Source organism: Ascaphus truei, unplaced genomic scaffold (assembly GCF_040206685.1).
Source record: "Ascaphus truei isolate aAscTru1 unplaced genomic scaffold, aAscTru1.hap1 HAP1_SCAFFOLD_1599, whole genome shotgun sequence".
NCBI classification, from domain to species: Eukaryota; Metazoa; Chordata; class Amphibia; order Anura; family Ascaphidae; genus Ascaphus; species Ascaphus truei.
In genome coordinates this window covers 22,013-39,402 of record NW_027454490.1, presented here as the reverse complement: position 1 = coordinate 39,402, position 17,390 = coordinate 22,013, and the positions used below count along the sequence as shown (strand labels likewise).

The 17,390-nt window shown below is 50.4% G+C and overlaps 1 protein-coding gene across 2 annotated transcripts; it reads right to left on the bottom strand.

The window, feature by feature from the left end:
* Positions 1–345: 345 nt before the first annotated feature.
* On the bottom strand, positions 346–16,572 carry LOC142476430 (ras-related C3 botulinum toxin substrate 2). 2 transcript variants are annotated; one of them, XM_075581803.1, is made up of 7 exons: positions 16,380–16,572; positions 9,167–9,238; positions 8,779–8,896; positions 7,372–7,434; positions 4,728–4,887; positions 2,838–2,995; positions 346–752 (listed from the first exon to the last, which is right to left on the bottom strand). In XM_075581803.1, the coding sequence occupies exons 1-6, from the start codon at positions 16,412–16,414 to the stop codon at positions 2,865–2,867; spliced, it is 579 nt and encodes a 192-aa protein (XP_075437918.1). In that variant the 5' UTR covers positions 16,415–16,572; the 3' UTR covers positions 346–752; positions 2,838–2,864. The 2 variants fall into 2 exon arrangements, with proteins under 2 accessions (XP_075437918.1, XP_075437917.1); XM_075581802.1 differs by having other exon boundaries at positions 2,864–2,995; positions 16,380–16,568.
* Between the last annotated feature and the right edge of the window lie 818 nt (positions 16,573–17,390).

Genomic DNA, 17,390 nt, shown 5'->3' with positions numbered 1-17,390 from the left:
GAGATATAACAGTAGAGCTGCTGTGTAATACAGAGATATAACAGTAGAGCTGCTGTGTAATACAGAGATATAACAGTAGAGCTGCGGTGTAATACAGAGATATAACAGTAGAGCTGCTGTGTAATACAGAGATATAACAGTAGAGCTGCTGTGTAATACAGAGATATAACAGTAGAGCTGCTGTGCAATACAGAGATATAACAGTAGAGCTGCTGTGTAATACAGAGATATAACAGTAGAGCTGCGGTGTAATACAGAGATATAACAGTAGAGCTGCTGTGTAATACAGAGATATAACAGTAGAGCTGCTGTGTAATACAGAGATATGATGGCAGGGAGAAGAACCGCAGAACACCAAATATTTATTTATTTTCTCAATATAATTACGGGTTACAGCAAGAAACAAACAAAAGCTAAACCGCTCTTCAAGGCATCACTGTATGTGAGTAGGCTGGGGGGTGGGGGGGTAATGTGGAGGGGGTGGGGGGGTAATGTGGAGGGGGGGTAAGTGATTGATGTGGGGGGGCAGGGAGTAAAACATGGGAAGAAATAATATACAGGAGCAAAAAGTTATTTAAAGCGTATGAGTATTAGCAGTACCTATCAGGTATCAGCAGTACCTATCAGGTATCAGCAGTACCTATCAGGTATCAGCAGTACCTCTAAAGACTACAAAGGGAGCAGGGTAATAATAACTGAGGGGGGGGGGGCGGGGGGTACCACGGAATCCTCCGGCTCCTCTTCCGATAATCCTGCATTAGACACAAGGTACTGATCAGAGACCCAGAGAGACAGCAGGGAGAGCCACAGAGAGACAGAAGGGAGAGCCACAGAGAGACAGCAGGGAGAGCCACATAGAGACAGCAGGGAGAGCCACAGAGAGACAGCAGGGAGAGCCACAGAGAGACAGCAGGGAGAGCCACAGAGAGACAGCAGGGAGAGCCACAGAGACCCAGAGAGACAGCAGGGAGATCCAGAGAGACAGCAGTGAGAGCCAGAGAGACCCAGAGAGACAGCAGGGAGAGCCACAGAGAGACAGCAGGGAGAGCCACAGAGAGACAGCAGGGAGAGCCACAGAGACCCAGAGAGACAGCAGGGAGAGCCACAGAGACCCAGAGAGACAGCAGGGAGAGCCACAGAGAGACAGCAGGGAGAGCCACAGAGAGACAGCAGGGAGAGCCACAGAGACCCAGAGAGACAGCAGGGAGAGCCACAGAGACCCAGAGAGACAGCAGGGAGAGCCACAGAGACCCAGAGAGACAGCAGGGAGAGCCACAGAGACCCAGAGAGACAGCAGGGAGAGCCACAGAGAGACAGCAGGGAGAGCCACAGAGACCCAGAGAGACAGCAGGGAGAGCCACAGAGACCCGCAGGGAGAGCCACAGAGACCCAGAGAGACAGCAGGGAGAGCCACAGAGACCCAGAGAGACAGCAGGGAGAGCCAGAGAGACAGCAGGGAGAGCCACAGAGAGCCAGCAGGGAGAGCCAGAGAGACAGCAGGGAGAGCCAGAGAGACCCAGAGAGACAGCAGAGAGACAGCAGGGAGAGCCACAGAGAGACAGCAGGGAGAGCCACAGAGAGACAGCAGGGAGAGCCACAGAGACCCAGAGAGACAGCAGGGAGAGCCACAGAGAGACAGCAGGGAGAGCCACAGAGAGACAGTAGGGAGAGCAAGAGAGACCGCAGGGAGAGCCACAGAGACAGCAGGGAGAGCCACAGAGAGACAGCAGGGAGAGCCACAGAGAGACAGCAGGGAGAGCCACAGAGAGACAGCAGGGAGAGCCACAGAGAGACAGCAGGGAGAGCCACAGAGAGACAGCAGGGAGAGCCACAGAGACCCAGAGAGACAGCAGGGAGAGCCACAGAGACCCAGAGAGACAGCAGGGAGAGCCACAGAGACCCAGAGAGACAGCAGGGAGAGCCACAGAGAGACAGCAGGGAGAGCCACAGAGACCCAGAGAGACCCAGAGAGACAGCAGGGAGAGCCACAGAGACCCAGAGAGACAGCAGGGAGAGCCACAGAGACCCAGAGAGACAGCAGGGAGAGCCACAGAGACCCAGAGAGACAGCAAGGAGAGCCACAGAGACCCACAGAGACAGCAGGGAGAGCCACAGAGACCCAGAGAGACAGCAGGGAGAGCCACAGAGACCCAGAGAGACAGCAGGGAGAGCCAGAGAGACAGCAGGGAGAGCCACAGAGAGCCAGCAGGGAGAGCCAGAGAGACAGCAGGGAGAGCCAGAGAGACCCAGAGAGACAGCAGAGAGACAGCAGGGAGAGCCACAGAGAGACAGCAGGGAGAGCCACAGAGAGACAGCAGGGAGAGCCACAGAGACCCAGAGAGACAGCAGGGAGAGCCACAGAGAGACAGCAGGGAGAGCCACAGAGAGACAGTAGGGAGAGCAAGAGAGACAGCAGGGAGAGCCACAGAGACAGCAGGGAGAGCCACAGAGACAGCAGGGAGAGCCACAGAGAGACAGCAGGGAGAGCCACAGAGAGACAGCAGGGAGAGCCACAGAGACCCAGAGAGACAGCACAGAAACCAAGAGAGATAGCAGGGAGAGAGATAGACAGAAACCCAGCAGGGAGAGGCACCCAGAGAGATAGCAGAGAAAGAGGCAGTAGACAGAGTGCAGGGAGCACCCAGAGAGGCAGCAGAGAGAGAGCAGGGAGAGATACCCAGAGAGGCAGCAGAGAGAGAGCAGGGAGAGACAGCCAGAGAGGCAGCAGGGAGAGAGAGAGACCCAGATGCTGCAGAGAGATCACTCACAGAGACAGCAGAGAGAGAGGCAGCCGGGAGACAGAGAGACAGCAGAAAGAGGGACCCCCAGCCACTCACATAACTCAGGGGACTGGCCATCTCACCTCACAGAAGTACACAGGGGTGCTTCTTGGGTCGGGAGGGGGGTGGACACAACACGGCTCGGATAGCCTCATCAAAGACTGTCTTTAGACCGCGCTGTGTGAGAGCCGAGCACTCTAAATACTTCACTGACTCTGCAGAAAGAGAGAGAGGGGATTGACTGAGAGGGAGAGAGAGAGAAGACAGAGTGAGAGAGAGGACTAACGGAGAGAAAGAGAAGAGTGAGAGAGAGGACTAATGGAGAGATAGAGAAGAGTGAGAGAGAGGACTAATGGAGAGATAGAGAAGAGTGAGAGAGAGGACTAACGGAGAGTGAGAGAGAGGACTAACGGAGAGTGAGAGAGAGAGAGGACTAACGGAGAGTGAGAGAGAACAGTGACAGAGTGAGAGAGAGGACTAACGGAGAGTGAGAGAGAATAGTGACAGAGTGAGAGAGGACTAACGGAGAGAAAGAGGAGAGTGAGAGAGAGGACTAACGGAGAGTGAGAGAGAACAGAGAGAGAGAGAGACGAGAGAGAGGACTAACGCAGAGTGAGAGAGAGGACTAACGGAGAGAGAGAGAACAGTGACAGAGAGAGAGAGGACTAATGGAGAGTGAGAGAGAGGACTAACGGAGAGTGAGAGAGAGGACTAACGGAGAGTGAGAGAGAACAGTGACAGAGAGAGAGAGGACTAACGGAGAGTGAGAGAGAACAATGACAGCGAGAGAGAGGACTAACGGAGAGTGAGAGAGAGGACTAACGGAGAGAGAGAGAACAGTGACAGAGAGAGAGAGGACTAACGGAGAGTGAGAGAGAACAGAGAGAGAGAGACGAGAGAGAGGACTAACGCAGAGTGAGAGAGAGGACTAACAGAGAGAGAGAGGACTAACGCAGAGTGAGAGAGAGGACTAACGGAGAGAGAGAGAACAGTGACAGAGAGAGAGAGGACTAACGGAGAGTGAGAGAGACGACTAACGGAGAGTGAGAGAGAACAGAGAGAGAGAGAGAGAGAGAGAGAGACGAGAGAGAGGACTAACGCAGAGTGAGAGAACAGTGGCAGAGAGAGAGAGAGACGAGAGAGAGGACTAACGCAGAGTGAGAGAGAGGACTAACGCAGAGTGAGAGAGAGGACTAACGGAGAGTGAGAGACGACTAACGGAGAGTGAGAGAGAGGACTAACGGAGAGTGAGAGAGAACAGTGACAGAGTGAGAGAGAGGACTAACGGAGAGTGAGAGAGAGGACTAACGGAGAGTGAAAGAGAGCTCCGTTAAGTCCAAGCTCATAACTTCATGTTATCACAATCATTAATGGACGTTCTTTTCCCTGAGCTTCATGCAAATGTGCATCCCTGAGACACCTGGGAAATATGCTAATAACCCCTATTATATATGTACTGTATATATATAACACAGATGTCCAGGGCAATCAAGCCAACATTAGAAAACAACTCTACGTAGCTTGCGTCAGGGTGCATGCAGCGATCCCAGGACCACCATCCAGCCCCAGATAAGATAGACCAGGGGTCCCTGTGCACACCGCTGCCTGCTCTCCAAGCCACCTTATTGGTGAAGAGGACGGTGGCTGAGTGTCCAGCGGTGGAACGGCCGCAGCAAAGGGTCCCTCAGCGGCCAAACGCCGGCAGAGACTTGGCTGCGGCAAAACGGCCATGCCCAAATGTCCAATTACGGCAGTCTGTGATTTAGGATGGGGGCCTTGCCCCATCCTAAGTGACCCCTGCTCATGGCCACTTAATATATTGACATACGACCATCCTCCTTTTGACCCATCACTCCATCCCGTCTACGTAGTCAACTCCCTCCTGGCATCTCTCCCTTCTTCCCTCTTCCTCTCCAGCCCCCCCCCCGTCATTGTCCCGGCACTCACCAATCTCCTTGGCCAGCGCCAGCCCCTGGGGGTAGGAGATTGGGGACAGCTTCTTCTCCTTGAGCTTCTCGATGGTCTCCTTGTCGTCACGCAGATCCAGCTTGGTCCCCACGAGGATAATAGGGGTACTTGGGCAGTGGTGCCGCACCTCTGGGAACCACTAGAGGGGGGAAGTGAGAAGGGTTACCTGGTAACCCAACACCTCCAGTGCATTCAGTATAACCACAAGAGGTGCCATCAGCTCCTCCTATACACAGATACAAGAGGCACCCTCTGCTCCTATACACAGATTCAAGTGGCGCCCTCAGCTCCTATACAAAGATACAAGAGGTGCTTCAGTTCCTTCTATACACAGGTACAAGAGGTTCCCCTCAGCTCTTATACACAGGTGCAAGACATGCCCTCAGCTCATATACAGGTACAAGGTGCCCTCAGCTCATATACAAAGGAATAAGAGGATCCTTCATCTCTGATATACAGACACAAGTGGTCCCCTCATCTCCTCCTATAAACAGATACAAGACGTGCTCTCAGCTCCTATACACAGATACAAGACGTGCTCTCAGCTTCTATACACAGATACAAGACGTGCTCTCAGCTCCTATAGACAGATACAAGACGTGCTCTCAGCTCCGATACACAGATACAAGACGTGCTCTCTGTACCTATACACAGATACAAGACGTGCTCTCAGCGCCTATACACAGATACAAGACGTGCTCTCAGCTCCTATACACAGATACAAGACGTGCTCTCGGCACCTATACACAGATACAAGACGTGCTCTCGGCACCTATACACAGATACAAGACGTGCTCTCAGCACCTATACACAGATACAAGACGTGCTCTCAGCTCCTATACACAGATACAAGACGTGCTCTCAGCTCCTATACACAGATACAAGACGTGCTCTCTGTACCTATACACAGATACAAGACGTGCTCTCAGCTCCTATACACAGATACAAGACGTGCTCTCGGCACCTATACACAGATACAAGACGTGCTCTCAGCACCTATACACAGATACAAGACGTGCTCTCGGCACCTATACACAGATACAAGACGTGCTCTCAGCTCCTATACACAGATACAAGACGTGCTCTCGGCACCTATACACAGATACAAGACGTGCTCTCGGCACCTATACACAGATACAAGACGTGCTCTCAGCACCTATACACAGATACAAGACGTGCTCTCAGCTCCTATACACAGATACAAGACGTGCTCTCAGCTCCTATACACAGATACAAGACGTGCTCTCTGTACCTATACACAGATACAAGACGTGCTCTCAGCTCCTATACACAGATACAAGACGTGCTCTCGGCACCTATACACAGATACAAGACGTGCTCTCAGCACCTATACACAGATACAAGACGTGCTCTCTGTACCTATACACAGATACAAGACGTGCTCTCAGCTCCTATACACAGATACAAGACGTGCTCTCGGCACCTATACACAGATACAAGACGTGCTCTCAGCACCTATACACAGATACAAGACGTGCTCTCGGCACCTATACACAGATACAAGACGTGCTCTCAGCTCCTATACACAGATACAAGACGTGCTCTCAGCACCTATACACAGATACAAGACGTGCTCTCGGCACCTATACACAGATACAAGACGTGCTCTCAGCACCTATACACAGATACAAGACGTGCTCTCGGCACCTATACACAGATACAAGACGTGCTCTCAGCTCCTATACACAGATACAAGACGTGCTCTCAGCACCTATACACAGATACAAGACGTGCTCTTGGCACCTATACACAGATACAAGAGGTGCTCTCAGCTCCGATACACAGATACAAGACGTGCTCTCTGTACCTATACACAGATACAAGACGTGCTCTCAGCTCCTATACACAGATACAAGACGTGCTCTCAGCTCCTATACACAGATACAAGACGTGCTCTCGGCACCTATACACAGATACAAGACGTGCTCTCGGCACCTATACACAGATACAAGACGTGCTCTCAGCACCTATACACAGATACAAGACGTGCTCTCAGCTCCGATACACAGATACAAGACGTGCTCTCAGCACCTATACACAGATACAAGATGTGCTCTTGGCACCTATACACAGATACAAGACGTGCTCTCTGTACCTATACACAGATACAAGAGGTACTCAGCTCCTATACACAGATACAAGACGTGCTCTCAGCACCTATACACAGATACAAGACGTGCTCTCAGCTCCTATACACAGATACAAGACGTGCTCTCAGCTCCTATACACAGATACAAGACGTGCTCTCTGTACCTATACACAGATACAAGACGTGCTCTCTGTACCTATACACAGATACAAGAGGTACTCTCAGCTCCTATACACAGATACAAGACGTGCTCTCAGCACCTATACACAGATACAAGATGTGCTCTTGGCACCTATACACAGATACAAGGTGTGCTCTCAGCTCCTATACACAGATACAAGACGAACTCTCAGCTCCTATACACAGATACAAGACGGGCTCTCGGCACTTATACACAGATACAAGGTGTGCTCTCAGCTCCTATACACAGATACAGGAGGACCTCTCAGACAGACAGAATAGATCCCATCACACCTGCTATGCACAGACAGAGGAATATACAACATTTCTCACCTTGGCTCGAACGTTCTCATAGGATGCCGGGCTCACCAAAGAAAAACAGATCAGGAAAACGTCCTATAAAAGGAAACACAGGATAGGCTGTCAGTCAGGTATACCGCGAGCCTCAATACGAGAGATACGCAACCCTACTCAGACTGGGACCCTGACACAAAGGATGGATCCCCCCACTGACACAAAGCCTGGATCACTCACTGGTCCAGCAACTGGATCCCTCTCTAACCCAACGACTGGATCCCTCTCTAACCCAACGACCGCATCTCTCTAACCCAACGACTGGATCTCTAACCCAATGACTGGATCTCTCTCTAACCCAATGACTGGATCCCTCTCTAACCCAATGACTGGATCCCTCTCTAACCCAATGACTGGATCCCTCTCTAACCCAATGACTGGATCCCTCTCTAACCCAACGACCGGATCTCTCTAACCCAACGACTGGATCTCTCTAACCCAACGACTGGATCTCTCTAACCCAACGACTGGATCTCTCTAACCCAACGACTGGATCTCTCTAACCCAACGACTGGATCTCTAACCCAACAACTGGATCTCTAACCCAACGACTGGATCTCTCTAAACCAATGACCGCATCTCTCTCTAACCCAACGACCGCATCTCTCTCTAACCCAACGTCTGCATCTCTCCCTAACCCAATGCCGGCATCCCTCTCTAACCCAACGACCGCATCTCTCTCTAACCCAACAACGGCATCTCTCTCTAACCCAACGACTGCATCTCTCTAACCCAACAACGGCATCTCTCTCTAACCCAACGACTGCATCTCTCTCTAACCCAACGACTGCATCTCTCTCTAATAAAACAACTGCATCTCTGTAATAAAACGACTGCATCTCTCTCTAATAAAACGACTGCATCTCTCTAATAAAATGACTGCATCTCTCGCTAACCCAACGCCAGCATCTTTCTCTATCCCAATGACTGCATCTCTCTCTCACCCGACAACGGAATCTCTCTCTAATCCAACGACTGCATACTGTATCTCTAACCCAACAACGGCATCTCTCTCTAACCCAACGACTGCATCTCTCTCTAACCCAACGACTGCATCTCTAACCCAACGACGGCATCTAATCCAACGACGGCATGTCTCCAACCCAACGATGGCATCTCTCTAACCCAACGACGGCATCTCTCTAACCCAACGACGGCATCTCTCTAACCCAACGACGGCATCTCTCTAACCCAACGATGGCATCTCTCTAACCCAACGACGGCATCTCTCTAACCCAACGACGGCATCTCTCTAACCCAACGACTGCATCTCTCTAACGAACCCAACGACTGCATCTCTCTAACCCAATGACGGTATCTCTGTCTAACTCAGAAACAAACATATGTACCCCCCCCCCTATGCTCCCTCGCAACTTCTAGACCCACCGTCTGTGGGTACGAAAGTGGCCTCAGTCGGTCATAGTCTTCCTGCCCAGCCGTATCCCATAGCCCCAGGTTCACTGGCTTACTGTCCACCATCACGTTAGCCGAATAGTTATCGAATCTGTAAAGAGGATCAAGATAGGACGGGGAGGTACAGGACATCGTAATACAATGCACTGTTGTGATATGTTCACACTATTGTGATATACCTTCACTATATGCTCACATTATCATAATAATATAACACTATCACCCATATTATCAGAATAAGTGCACACTATCACAATATTCTTACACTATCACAATACGTTCATGTTCTGACATACACATACTATTTGATATGTTCAGACTCTTGTGATATACTGTTCTCGCACTATTGTGATATACTCACACAGTCGGGATATATTCCCCGGGGAAGGCGTTGGTCGTGTAACTGATCAAGAGACATGTTTTCCCCACCGCTCTGGAAGAGACAGAAAGTTCAGAGAGACAGCATACCCACTACAGAGAGAGACCGCCCTGTGAGAGGGAGAGTGTCCTACTACAGAGAGAGACCATCCTGTGAGTGGGAGAGTGTCCTACTACAGAGAGAGACCGTCCTGTGAGTGGGAGAGTGTCCTACTACAGAGAGAGACCATCCTGTGAGTGGGAGAGTGTCCTACTACAGAGAGAGACCATCCTATTAGCAGGAGAGTCCCCTACAGAGAGAGACCGCCCTGTGAGAGGGAGAGTGTCCTACTACAGAGAGAGACCATCCTATGAGTGGGAGAGTGTCCTACTACAGAGAGAAACCATCCTATTAGCAGGAGAGTCTCCTACAGAGAGAGACCGCCCTGTGAAAGGGAGAGAGACCATCCTATTAGCAGGAGAGTCTCCTACAGAGAGAGACCGCCCTGTGAGAGGGAAAGTGTCCTACTACAGAGAAAGACCATCCTATGAGCAGGAGAGTGTCCTACTACAGAGAGAGACCATCCTATGAGCAGGAGAGTGTCCTACTACAGAGAGAGACCATCCTATGAGCAGGAGAGTGTCCTACAGAGAGAGACCATCCTATGAGCAGGAGAGTGTCCTACAGAGAGAGACCGCCCTGTGAGAGGGAGAGTGTCCTACTACAGAGAGAGACCATCCTATGAGCAGGAGAGTCTCCTACAGAGAGAGACCGCCTTGTGAGTGGGAGAGTGTCCTACTACAGAGAGACCGTCCTGTGAGTGGGAGAGTGTCCTACTACAGAGAGAGAGACCATCCTGTGAGTGGGAGAGTGCCCTACTACAGAGAGAGACCATCCTATGAGAAGGAGAGTGTCCTACTACAGAGAGAGACCCTTCTATGAGCAGGAGAGTGTCCTACTACAGAGAGAGACCATCCTGTGAGTAGGAGAGTGTCCTACTACAGAGAGAGACCGCGCTGTGAATGGGAGAGTGTTCTACTACCGAGAGAGACCATCCTGTGAGTGGGAGAGTGTCCTACTACAGAGAGAGACCATCCTATTAGCAGGAGAGTCTCCTACAGAGAGAGACCGCCCTGTGAGAGGGAAAGTGTCCTACTACAGAGAGAGACCGCCCTGTGAGAGGGAGAGTGTCCTACTACAGAGAGAGACCATCCTATGAGCAGGAGAGTCTCCTACAGAGAGAGACCGCCCTGTGAGTGGGAGAGTGTCCTACTACAGAGAGAGACCATCCTATGAGCAGGAGAGTGTCCTACAGAGAGAGACCATCCTATGAGCAGGAGAGTGTCCTACAGAGAGAGACCATCCTGTGAGCAGGAGAGTGTCCTACAGAGAGAGACCATCCTGTGAGTGGGAGAGTGTCCTACTACAGAGAGAGACCATCCTGTGAGAGGGAGAGTGTCCTACTACAGAGAGAGACCGCCCTGTGAGAGGGAGAGTGTCCTACTACAGATAGAGACCATCCTGTGAGTGGGAGAGTGTCCTACAGAGAGAGACCATCCTATTAGCAGGAGAGTCTCCTACAGAGAGAGACCGCCCTGTGAGAGGGAGAGTGTAATACTACAGAGAGAGACCATCCTATGAGCAGGAGAGTCTCCTACAGAGAGAGACCGCCCTGTGAGTGGGAGAGTGTCCTACTACAGAGAGACCGTCCTGTGAGTGGGAGAGTGTCCTACTACAGAGAGAGAGACCATCCTGTGAGTGGGAGAGTGCCCTACTACAGAGAAAGACCATCCTATGAGTAGGAGAGTGTCCTACTACAGAGAGAGACCCTTCTATGAGCAGGAGAGTGTCCTACTACAGAGAGAGACCATCCTGTGAGTAGGAGAGTGTCCTACTACAGAGAGAGACCGCGCTGTGAATGGGAGAGTGTTCTACTACCGAGAGAGACCATCCTGTGAGTGGGAGAGTGTCCTACTACAGAGAGAGACCATCCTGTGAGCAGGAGAGAGCGTTCAACTAAAGAGACCATCCCGTAATTGCAGAAGAGAACGTCTCACTATAGAGACCCCCCTGTGAGGAGGAGGGGGCGTCCCAGTACAAAGAAAGACTGTCCTGTGAGCAGAAGAGCGCCCCTCTATTGAGAGACTTTCAATAGAGAACGTGTGGATCCCATTATGAAGAAAAAAATGTGAGAATCAGGCAGGGGAAGATCACGAAAAAAAGAGGAGAGAAGGAAGAGAGGAAGGAGAGAGGTACAGAGACAGAACGAGAGACTAGAGAGTGACAGAGAGAGGGGGAAATAAGAGAGCGGCAAAGAGGAGGAAGAGATAGAGAGGAAAAAGACAGAGAGAGGAGGTAGAGAGACGCAGAGCGGAGGAGAAGGAGAAAGAAAGAGCGACAAAGAGCATAAAATAGGGACAGGAAGAAGAGTGACAAGTAATAGCACAGACAGACAGAGGGAGGTGCAGAAGTAGAGACCGTCACAGAGTATGAGATGTCCAGTGATAAATAAGACAGCCGTTGGGCTCAGATATCATATATACAGTATATATTTATATATACAGGATCAGATTGAGAGCTTTACACATGGCTGGCACTTCCTCTCGCAGATAACGCTTTGTAAGGCGTGTCATATAACGTAACGCTACACAGGGAAATCACTATCTGGGACGTTAGCAAAACCTCAGAGAGCTGCTCTCTCAGGGACCCGCACGTCTCACGGATAGGGAGCGGTTATATGGGGCAATAGGAGGAGTTATAGGGAGCGGTTATATGGGGCAATAGGAGGAGTTATAGGGAGCGGTTATATGGGGCAATAGGAGGAGTTATAGGGAGCGGTTATATGGGGTCATAGGAGGAGTTATAGGGAGCGGTTATATGGGGTATTAGGGGGAGTTATAGGGAGCAGTTATATGGGGTAATAGGGGGAGTTATAGGGAGCGGTTATATGGGGCAATAGGAGGAGTTATAGGGAGCGGTTATATGGGGCAATAGGAGGAGTTATAGGGAGCGGTTATATGGGGCAATAGGAGGAGTTATAGGGAGCGGTTATATGGGGTAATAGGAGGAGTTATAGGGAGCGGTTATATGGGGTAATAGGGGGAGTTATAGGGAGCGGTTATATGGGGTAATAGGAGGAGTTATAGGGAGCGGTTATATGGGGTAATAGGGGGAGTTATAGGGAGCGGTTATATGGGGTAATAGGAGGAGTTATAGGGAGCGGTTATATGGGGCAATAGGAGGAGTTATAGGGAGCGGTTATATGGGGTAATAGGGGGAGTTATAGGGAGCGGTTATATGGGGCAATAGGAGGAGTTATAGGGAGCGGTTATATGGGGTAATAGGAGGAGTTATAGGGAGCGGCTATATGGGGTAATAGGAGGAGTTATAGGGAGCGGTTATATGGGGCAATAGGAGGAGTTATAGGGAGCGGCTATATGGGGTAATAGGAGGAGTTATAGGGAGCGGTTATATGGGGTAATAGGAGGAGTTATAGGGAGCGGTTATATGGGGTAATAGGAGGAGTTATAGGGAGCGGTTATATGGGGTAATAGGAGGAGTTATAGGGAGAGGTTATATGGGGTAATAGGAGGAGTTATAGGGAGCGGTTATATGGGGTAATAGGAGGAGTTATAGGGAGCGGTTATATGGGGTAATAGGAGGAGTTATAGGGAGCGGTTATATGGGGTAATAGGGGGAGTTATAGGGAGCGGTTATATGGGGTAATAGGGGGAGTTATAGGGAGCGGTTATATGGGGCAATAGGAGGAGTTATAGGGAGCGGTTATATGGGGTAATAGGGGGAGTTATAGGGAGCGGTTATATGGGGCAATAGGGGAGTTATAGGGAGCGGTTATATGGGGTAATAGGGGGAGTTATAGGGAGAGGTTATATGGGGCAATAGGGGAGTTATAGGGAGCGGTTATATGGGGTAATAGGAGGAGTTATAGGGAGCGGTTATATGGGGTAATAGGAGGAGTTATAGGGAGCGGTTATATGGGGTAATAGGAGGAGTTATAGGGAGCGGTTATATGGGGTAATAGGAGGAGTTATAGGGAGCGGTTATATGGGGTAATAGGAGGAGTTATAGGGAGCGGTTATATGGGGTAATAGGGGGAGTTATAGGGAGCGGTTATATGGGGTAATAGGGGGAGTTATAGGGAGCGGTTATATGGGGTAATAGGGGGAGTTATAGGGAGCGGTTATATGGGGCAATAGGAGGAGTTATAGGGAGCGGTTATATGGGGTAATAGGGGGAGTTATAGGGAGCGGTTATATGGGGCAATAGGGGAGTTATAGGGAGCGGTTATATGGGGTAATAGGGGGAGTTATAGGGAGAGGTTATATGGGGCAATAGGGGAGTTATAGGGAGCGGTTATATGGGGTAATAGGAGGAGTTATAGGGAGCGGTTATATGGGGTAATAGGGGGAGTTATAGGGAGCGGTTATATGGGGTAATAGGAGGAGTTATAGGGAGCGGTTATATGGGGTAATAGGAGGAGTTATAGGGAGCGGTTATATGGGGTAATAGGAGGAGTTATAGGGAGCGGTTATATGGGGTAATAGGAGGAGTTATAGGGAGCGGTTATATGGGGTAATAGGGGGAGTTATAGGGAGCGGTTATATGGGGTAATAGGGGGAGTTATAGGGAGCGGTTATATGGGGCAATAGGAGGAGTTATAGGGAGCGGTTATATGGGGTAATAGGGGGAGTTATAGGGAGCGGTTATATGGGGTAATAGGGGGAGTTATAGGGAGCGGTTATATGGGGTAATAGGAGGAGTTATAGGGAGCGGTTATATGGGGCAATAGGGGAGTTATAGGGAGCGGTTATATGGGGTAATAGGGGGAGTTATAGGGAGAGGTTATATGGGGCAATAGGGGAGTTATAGGGAGCGGTTATATGGGGTAATAGGGGGAGTTATAGGGAGAGGTTATATGGGGCAATAGGGGAGTTATAGGGAGCGGTTATATGGGGTAATAGGGGGAGTTATAGGGAGAGGTTATATGGGGTAATAGGAGTTATAGGGAGCGGTTATATGGGGCAATAGGAGGAGTTATAGGGAGCGGTTATATGGGGCAATAGGAGGAGTTATAGGGAGAGGTTATATGGGGCAATAGGAGGAGTTATAGGGAGCGGTTATATGGGGTAATAGGAGGAGTTATAGGGAGCGGTTATATGGGGCAATAGGAGGAGTTATAGGGAGCGGTTATATGGGGTAATAGGAGGAGTTATAGGGAGCGGTTATATGGGGCAATAGGGGGAGTTATAGGGAGAGGTTATATGGGGCAATAGGAGGAGTTATAGGGAGCGGTTATATGGGGCAATAGGAGGAGTTATAGGGAGCGGTTATATGGGGCAATAGGGGGAGTTATAGGGAGAGGTTATATGGGGCAATAGGAGGAGTTATAGGGAGCGGTTATATGGGGTAATAGGAGGGGTTATAGGGAGCGGTTATATGGGGTGATAGGAGGAGTTATAGGGAGCGCTTATATGGGGTAATAGGAGGAGTTATAGGGAGAGGTTATATGGGGCAATAGGAGGAGTTATAGGGAGCGGTTATATGGGGCAATAGGAGGAGTTATAGGGAGAGGTTATATGGGGCAATAGGAGGAGTTATAGGGAGCGGTTATATGGGGCAATAGGGGGAGTTATAGGGAGCGGTTATATGGGGTAATAGGAGGGGTTATAGGGAGCGGTTATATGGGAAATAGGGGGAGTTATAGAGAGGTTATATGGGGTAATAGGGGGAGTTATATGGAGCAGTTATATGGGATAATAGGAGGAGTTATAGGGAGAGGTTATATGGGGTAATAGGAGGAGTTATAGGGAGCGGTTATATGGGGCAATAGGAGGAGTTAATGAGCGGTTATATGGGGTAATAGGGGGAGTTATAGAGAGGTTATATGGGGTATTAGGGGAAGTTATATGGAGCAGTTATATGGGATAATAGGAGGAGTTATAGGGAGCGGTTATATGGGGTAATAGGAGGAGTTATAGGGAGCAGTTATATGGGATAATAGGAGGAGTTATAGGGAGTGGTTATATGGGGTAATAGGGGGAGTTATAGTGAAAGGCTATATGGGGTAATAGGAGGAGTTATATGGGGTAATAGGGGTAGTTATAGGGAAAGGCTATATGGGGTAATAGGAAGAGTTATAGGGAGGTTATATGGGGCAATAGGAGGAGTTATAGGGAGTGGTTATATGGGGTAATAGGGGGAGTTATAGGGAAAGGCTATATGGGGTAATAGGAGGAGTTATAGGGAGGTTATATGGGGTAATAGAAGGAGTTATGGAGAGCGGTTATATGGGGCAATAGGAGGAGTTATAGGGAGAGGTTATATGGGGTAATAGGAGGAGTTATAGGGAGCGGTTATATGGGGTAATAGGAGGAGTTATAGGGAGTGGTTATATGGGGTAATAGGAGGAGTTATAGGGAGCGGTTATATGGGGTAATAGGAGGAGTTATAGGGAGCGGTTATATGGGGCAATAGGAGGAGTTATAGGGAGAGGTTATATGGGGTAATAGGGGAGTTATAGGGAGAGGTTATATGGGGTAATAGGAGGAGTTATAGGGAGAGGTTATATGGGGTAATAGGGGAGTTATAGGGAGCGGTTATATGGGGTAATAGCAGGAGTTATAGGGAGCGGTTATATGGGGCAATAGGAGGGGTTATATGGGGTAATAGCAGGAGTTATAGGGAGCGGTTATATGGGGTAATAGGAGGGGTTATATGGGGTAATAGGAGGGGTTATATGGGGTAATAGGAGTTATAGGGAGCGGTTATATGGGGTAATAGGAATGATTAGGGAGTTTGCTACACAACTTATAATTGGGTGCATGGAGTTCTGCGTCTCTGTCTCTTCTCTTTCTCGCTGCTTCAAATATACGAAACTCAACCAACAAGTTTCTAAAAATGCGACGCACGCGGCACAGAAACCGCCTCCCGCGCGGCCAGGGGCAGGTGTTAGCGCTCGGTGAGTGCGCCATTCCCCAGGCTTCAGCCACCTGCTGCCAGCTGACCCCTTCTGCAGCAGAACGGGTCAGCGGCACAATGTGACCGCAGGCAGGTGGTGAGGGACGGGCAGCACGGACACATATACAGGAAGTGCCAGGTACTGTATGTGACACGCTCCCACTGCTCAGAGCAGTTACCCCCCTCCCCCCCCCCCCCCGTGCCCCTCTCTCGCCACCTCAATGCCCCTGCCACTTACCCATCACCCACCACCACGCATTTAATGGCCTGCATCTCTGGCTCAGGGGGCAAAACGGGTCACGCGTCTGTTCTGCGCAGCGGGCACCAGGGACGGCAAAAATAAAAGAGAAGTAGAGAGAGAGACAGCGACAGAGAGACGGAGACCGCAAGAGAGCGACGAAACAGGAAGAGACATTTGCTCAACTGCAGAGGAACTAGACAGCGTAACCCCTTCACTGCCAGAACGGCCAAGCGATGCCAATCATTTCCTTCTCACCCACGGCCACCCGAGGCGAGGGGAGGAAGGTTTCAAGGTGGGGCGAGAATCACGTGGCTGGGGGGGACAGATCGGCTCGGGGGGATAGGGTCAAAACGGCCACATTTTAATGTCTGCTCCTATTGAGAGATGGGACGGTTATTATGGGCGTCCCGGCAGCCGGGTTTGCACAGAGATACCCCCAATACCTGTTACTATGAACACAGCCGCCCCCCTCCCCCAAACACCCTCCCCCCCTCCCCCAAACACCCTCCCCCCTCCCCCAAACACCCTCCCCCCTCCATTATCACTCGGCAGCTGCTGTCGTACAAGAAAGAGCGTGCACTGAAGACGTTTTTTTATGTGACGTCCATGACGCGCTGTGGGGGGTGTTGGGAAGATTGGGGCATTATTGGGGGTGTAAGCATCGGGATGGGGTGGAGGAGAGGGTTAATTATTTAAGGTGTGGTTGAAAGCTATCCCAGCTTTAAACTGCACCGCCGTCGGTATAACCAGCCTCGCCCTGAGGAGACCCGAAAGGCCAAAACAGCTTTGACCCAGGCCGGGCTGAAAAGCTGTGTTATGCGGCAGGCGTTAGCTTGTAGGGGTTCCATGTTAAAATGGATTTGAAGCAAAAGGTGACACTTACTTTGCTCATTTGCATGTCATTACCCAGAATCCCAGGCTGCAGTGGAAGCAGGGCAGCCGACAGATTACCCGGGGGCCCAGGACTAGAGTTACGACCGACGACAGTGAGGGAGGCCCTGAGTGGGA